Source organism: Corvus brachyrhynchos, unplaced genomic scaffold (assembly GCF_000691975.1).
Source record: "Corvus brachyrhynchos isolate BGI_N302 unplaced genomic scaffold, ASM69197v1 scaffold46, whole genome shotgun sequence".
Classification (NCBI taxonomy): Eukaryota; Metazoa; Chordata; class Aves; order Passeriformes; family Corvidae; genus Corvus; species Corvus brachyrhynchos.
The window spans coordinates 5,081,313-5,087,170 of NW_008238838.1; the positions used below are offsets into that span (position 1 = coordinate 5,081,313).

A 5,858-nucleotide genomic window follows, 5' to 3' on the forward strand; every position below is an offset into this window, starting at 1 on the left:
GGCGCGGGGGGCAGAGGGGACAGCTGGGTCAGCGAGCGGTTGCCGGCCAGCGCCTCGGCCAGGTAGCGAGCGCCCTGCTCGCCCACGGGGTTATTGGTCAGCCTGTGGACACGGGAGCTCAGGGAGTGCCGGGGCACGTGGTGGGCAGCAGTGGCAGTGTCATGCAGGGCGGGGGCCGTACTCACCTCAGGCTGCTCACCACACACTTGTCGTGCAGGAGCAGATCACGAATCTCCTTGCAGGCGTCGGAGCCCAGGCTGTTGAGCTGCAGACTGGTGCAGAGCAAGACATGGGGGTGACGGGAGCAAAATGGCTGTTACCTGTGAGCCTGGCAGCCCTGCCCGCTCCATTTTGCCCATCACCATCCTCCCTGGGCTCCCCAAACTAGGCCACTCCAAGCTTCCTCTGCCAAAGGGAGCACAGTGACACCGCACCGGAGCATGAGCCAGCAGAGCCAGTGCCAGCAGGAGCAGGGCAAGAGGAAGGGGATGGTGAAGTCTTCAGGGGGTGGGTGAAGGTCAGAGGAGGGATCAGGGCTCCATCAAGCCCTCCTGAGCATCTGGAGGAAGGAAGTGCGGCACAGCCCAGCTGCACAGCCCGATCCATCTGTGCTGAGCACGTCTCGCCACCACCTGGGCGACAGGAAGACCTGCAGCTCCACAGATATTCTGGAACGTTTGTGGGAACATCTGCACAGCCCAGACTCCCACCTTTGGGACACCAAACTCCTCACAGAGCTAACGACACGGGGATGCCGGGGAACTTCCCGTAGGGACGCGGGTCTGCCAGGACAGCTGGCAGCCTGCCCAGCCTGTACCAGCTGCAGGGAACTTCCCAAAATTCCTGCGGGAGGGTGAGCTGGGACTGCAAATCCCAGCACGCGGTGCCCTAGAAAGGCTGCTCAAGGAGTGTTGCATGTTGGGAGCTGTAGTTCCTAGGTCTGCACTGAGGATAAACACGCCTATCCTCAGCTTTTCCATACCTGGGCTCCTAAAGCATCCCCGTGATGGGCAGAGGCGAGGAAGAACCCAATTTCTGAGCAGTGCCCAAGGGCAGGAAGAGGTGGTACTCACTGGAGAGCTTTACATCGCAGCAGGACAGGGAAGAGGGTCCTCAAGCTGCCGCTGTCCAGGTTGCAGGAGGTCAGCTTCAGCTCCTCCACCTCGTGGCACGTGGTGCTCATGACAGAAGCCAGCACAGAGCACTTGAGAGGGGTCATCTTGACGGAGGAGAGGTTGACAGCACGGAGGGAGCGGATGGCCTCGGCCGTGAATCGCTCGTTCTGGAACTCGTGCAGGAAGAACAGGTAGTCCATGAGCTCAGAGGGGGGCAGGCCCTTGCGGCCCTTCCTGATGACCGTCTTCTTCATGGCCTTAGCGATCTCGAAGGCTGCCAGGTTCTTGATGGAGCAGCCCAGCTGCTCCAGGATGGCGCGGTTGCGGCGGGACAGGATCCCACCCATGAAGATGGGAAAGAGCTCGAAGACCTCATCGTCGGGGGCCTCATCGGGGTGGCGCACGGGGCCCTCCACACCCAGGATGCTGGAGTTGATCTGGTCCAAGACATCATCATTGTAGTAGTCCTCCTCTTTAAACAGCTCCTCTGCCATGGTGTGAGCGATGGCATCCTTGTCCTTGCCGCTCACCCGGGAGAAGTAGCGAGGGAAGATCTTGAGCAGGTTGAAGAGCACGGGGAGGAAGCGCAGGGGCAGCACCTTGGAGATGATGTTCACAACCACAGCCACATCTTCGCTCACCTTCCCGATGACCTCTGACAGCTCCTGCCCCACTCTCTGGGCCAGGGTCTTCTTCTCGCCCAGCACCACGTACAGGGCAGCCAGGTACTCCTGCATGGCGGGGATGGTGAAGACAAAGGTGTGCTCCTTGCCTGGCTGCACACACGGGCTGAGGAAGAAGCGGAAGACATCACTGCGGAAAACCTCCAGGAGGTTGAGCTCACTTTCAGTCTTCATCTCCACCTCAAAGCACTGCTGCAGGTCTTCCTCTGAGAAGCAGGTCTTGCGGGACATCACCCCCTCGTAGGCCAGCTTGCCCACTGTCTTGGCCACATACTTCATCATGGAGATGTGGGTGGGGTCGGTGCTGTCCAGCACCTCCCCGCTGAAGTTGAGCCTCAGGAAGCTGGTGTAGATGCCAGTCAGGGTCTGGCTGGGAGGGACCGTCCTGGTGAAGTAGAGGAAGTGCAGGGTGGTGCACACCAGCCAGCAGTAGGAGGGCAGGAAGCAGGCAGCCGTTATTTGGTTGTGGCGCTCCAAGTTCCTCGACAACATCTCCACCAGGTTCTCCTGCTCTGCAGAGCTGCAATCCTGGCTTTTCTCTCCGGTGCAGCCAGGCTGGCTGAGACGCATCTGGAAGTAGAGCTTCTGCAGGTTGGTGTCGGAGAAGCCGCAGATCTCGGCGTAGCGTCCCACGTACTTGCCGGGGATGCGGCGCACGGCCGATGGGCGTGTGGTGACGATGATGCTGGCCTGGGGACACAGGGGCGGATGGGTTTGGGGCTGCTCAGCAGGGCACAACCCACAGAGAGGTGCACAAGGAGCACCCCATCCACAGGCTGCGGTTCACAAAGCTGGTGCAAAAAGGGTGCTGGAGGGGACAGAAGAACTTTCTCCATTCCCTGCTAGACATAGACACAGTCTGGGAGTTCACAGCCTTCATCACCTTACCGGGCCTCCCCAAAGACCCCACCAGTGACATGAAGCCACTCTGGCAAGTCCCTCCACGAATGGAGGCTGCCTGCTTGCTCCCAGTCAAGCTGGACTGCAAATAACTATCACAACAGCCCTCCCTGTGATGCCTCAGGGCTCATCCCAGCACAAAGGAGGGCAACACTGACCTCGGGCAGGAGGTATTTCCGCAGCAGGTTGACCACGATGGCAGAGGGAGGCACGGGCTCGTTGGGGTCACAGCACAGCTCCGTGCCAGCCAGGCGGAAGTCCAGGTTGAGGCGCTCCAGGCCGTTGAGGATGAAGAGCACCTTGAGGTTGGAAGCTTCCAGCACCGGCACCACATCCCGGAGGTGCTGGTACTTCTTGGTGATGAGGCGCCGCAGGGAGATGTGGGCGTGGCTGTGGGACAGGTCCTCGCAGGAGAAGGGGATGACCAGCTCGAAGCGGGGCAGGCAGCCGTGGCACCAATCTACCACCATCTTCTTAATGAGGGTGCTCTTGCCCGTGCCCACGGTGCCGTAGAGCACCACGTTCTTCACCTGCCGCCCGCAAGCGTCCGCGTCAAAGAGGTTGTGGAGGCTGATAACCCGTCTGGAGGGCTGCTGGAGCTGGTTCTGGATGGTTAAGTCAGGGGAGGGCTTCAGAATCTCCTCCAGGGAGCTCTCCCGGATCACTGGGTCCACGTGGACGGCATCCAGAGAGAAGGAAGGGCCAAACTGCCTCTCCTCATTAGGCTGGTGGCTGAACCATGCAGACAGGCTCTTCTGGTGCTTCTTGATGGCACCTGGAAGGAGGAAGGTGTTGGACTTGACAAGAGCTTCTCCCTGGCAGGGGACTGGGGAAGTTGCCTGCCCCAAGCCACTGCAGAGAGGGGACAGCACCCATATGGGGAACCCTCACACTGCCCAGGACAGCAGCTGCCCCCACCCCGCTGTGTGAGACCCTCCCTCCCGCACAGAGCTGCAAACTCACCAGAAGAGGCCACGTTCCTCAGCTGGGACTGGGCATGGCCAGAGGAGCCGGGCTGAGCAGAGTTCTGCTGGGAGCCTCCCTGGTAGCGAACACAGCCCCTGCAAGAGGAGGGAGTGTCACGAGGAGCAGCTCCAAACCCTGCCTGGGGCAGGGTGGGCAGGTCACAAGCCAGGCCGTGGGAAGTGCTGAGAGGAGCCAGCTCACCCCTTCCTTCCCCCACGCCACAGGAGAGCGCAGGGCCAGGGCAGGGGCACGGCTGGGAGGTGAAGGCAGGTCAGCAAGCCATGGGCTGTGCATTCCCAGAAAACCCGTGGAGAGGCAGAGGAGGTGGGCTGGAGTCAGAGCAGGCAGGGAGGTGGGTCTGGGTGTGTTTCTAGGTGGAAGCAAAGCAGTGTCCTGGTGCCAAGGCAGCCAGCTCAGCCACCCAGGTGCTCTGGCAGAGCCCCAGCCGTGTGACACTGACTGTACCTGGGGAGGGAGATGCTGCTTGTGCGAAGGATCTTCCTGAGGAAGCACCTGCCTGCAGGACCTGTGGGGAGGAAGAATGCACATGGTCAGGGATGGCCCTGTCCAGCCCAGCCCAGCCCAGCTAACCCCACCCAGCCCACTGGCTTCACACCTTGCTGGGGTGTCCCACATCCCTGCCCAGCTGGGGAGGGATGTCCAACAGGGACAGGCTTCCCTGGGGAGGGGACAGAGTGCCAGAGGCACAGAGCCCAGCTCACCTGGCACTGCAGCAGCACGCACAGACACACTGCGGGTCCCCCTGCTCCCTGCCAGGGACCGAGGCAGCTGTGCCCAGCTGCCCCAGGGCAGGCAGCTCTGGCACTGCATGGCCCGGGACATCCTCCACCTGAAAGACAGGGGAGGTGGGTGAGGGGCTCCGGGGTGCTCTGCAGAGCACAGGGGGCTGTAGGTTTGTGCTGCAGCAGAGCCCTGCCCAGCCTTACCTGCCCCAGTGCAGTCCGGTCTGGCAGAACCGGCTGTGCTGGCGCTGACTCAGGTTCCTGCCCCGGCTCACCAGGGTGATCCTTCAGGAGCTCGGGTGGTGCTCACAGCCCGCAACATCCTGGGAAACTGAGGCACGGGGCAAGAAAGATACAAGCAAACCCCATCAGAGAGGAAGGGACGAGCAGGGTGACAGCTTGCTCACACCTTCCACAAGCCACGCTGTTTACAGTCCGTTTTTATATTATCCACATGGCGAAACTGAGGCACAGGGGCAGAGAAGCCGACCTTGAACACGGGTGTCCCGACCTCGCTGCCTTTGCAGGAACAAACCCCACTGTGTCCCATCCCCAGTGTCCAACCCCTTCCCAGCCGCTCTGCTGAGCCGAGGGCCCCGTGCTGCCCTCCTGCTGCAGAGCCCTTTCGGGACCCTCTCGGGCCCCCCGTGGCACTCGTGCCCTCGCTCCCTGTGCCCTCCCCGCCGCACGGCCGGGGCCGTGGCGGTGCCGGGGCACGGAGCCCGGGCACGGAGGCCGGCACGGAGCGGGGCGAGAGCGGCGGCGGCGGCGCTGGAAGCAGCGGGGTTACCTCGTCCAGCAGGGTTCCAGCCGGGAAAGCCGAGCTCCCCGTGCTCACGGAGTACAGCCCAGAGCTGCCCATCCGCCTCCTGCCATGCCCGTCCCGGGCACGCCTCCGCTGCGGAGGCGGCTGTTCCGCAGATTGAATTTCCTGCAACGCCTTCCTGCCCCGTCCCGCCCCACGCCCGGAGCCTGCCAGCTCCCCGAGCAGGATGGGAGAGCGGCCGGGAGGAACATCCGCACTCCCTGCCCAAACTGGTGGGCTGGGGGCCTGGGGTCTTACCAGATGTGCTGCAAGGCGGGGATGTACTCCGGACACATCTGGCGGCTCTGCATCCCCAGCTGCTGCCCGGCTGTGCAACTGCAGCCTGCAAGGACGAGTTCTGCTCTGCCGAGAATCCCTCCCCACCGGGAAAAGGAGCTGGGGGAGGCTCTGCCGGCAGGGCAGCCCAGCACGCCCGGTTGTGCCAGTTTGACACACGTGATGCACACACAAACACGCACACCTGTACCTGCCTCTCGCTGCTGGCAGATCTGCTCTGGCCGCCCAGCAAGGGACAGCTGTGTCAGTGGGGCCACATGCACTGTTCTCAGTCCCTGGCTGCTCTCCCGGGAAGTGCCAGCCCACCCAGGGGTGCTGGGACTGAGGGGTCACACCTGGGGAGGGCTGC

At 62.7% G+C, this 5,858-nt stretch overlaps 1 protein-coding gene across 3 annotated transcripts in view; it reads right to left on the reverse strand.

Moving 5' to 3' along the window:
- Nucleotides 1-5,599, reverse strand: part of NLRX1 (NLR family member X1) — a 6,589-nt gene extending 990 nt beyond the window's left edge. Inside the window, exons 1-9 of one of the 3 annotated variants that reach the window (XM_017738531.1) lie at nt 5,471-5,599; nt 4,612-4,738; nt 4,387-4,514; nt 4,130-4,190; nt 3,662-3,759; nt 2,857-3,473; nt 1,074-2,488; nt 186-272; nt 12-102 (exon numbers count right to left, since the gene is read on the reverse strand). In XM_017738531.1, coding sequence (XP_017594020.1) covers nt 12-102; nt 186-272; nt 1,074-2,488; nt 2,857-3,473; nt 3,662-3,759; nt 4,130-4,190; nt 4,387-4,507 — 2,490 coding nt within the window. In that variant the 5' untranslated portion in view covers nt 4,508-4,514; nt 4,612-4,738; nt 5,471-5,599. Of the gene's footprint in view, nt 1-11; nt 103-185; nt 273-1,073; nt 2,489-2,856; nt 3,474-3,661; nt 3,760-4,129; nt 4,191-4,386; nt 4,515-4,611; nt 4,739-5,197; nt 5,315-5,470 lie in introns of those variants that run through there. The other 2 variants (XM_017738530.1, XM_017738532.1) reach the window with 2 other exon arrangements.
- Nucleotides 5,600-5,858: the final 259 nt, after the last annotated feature.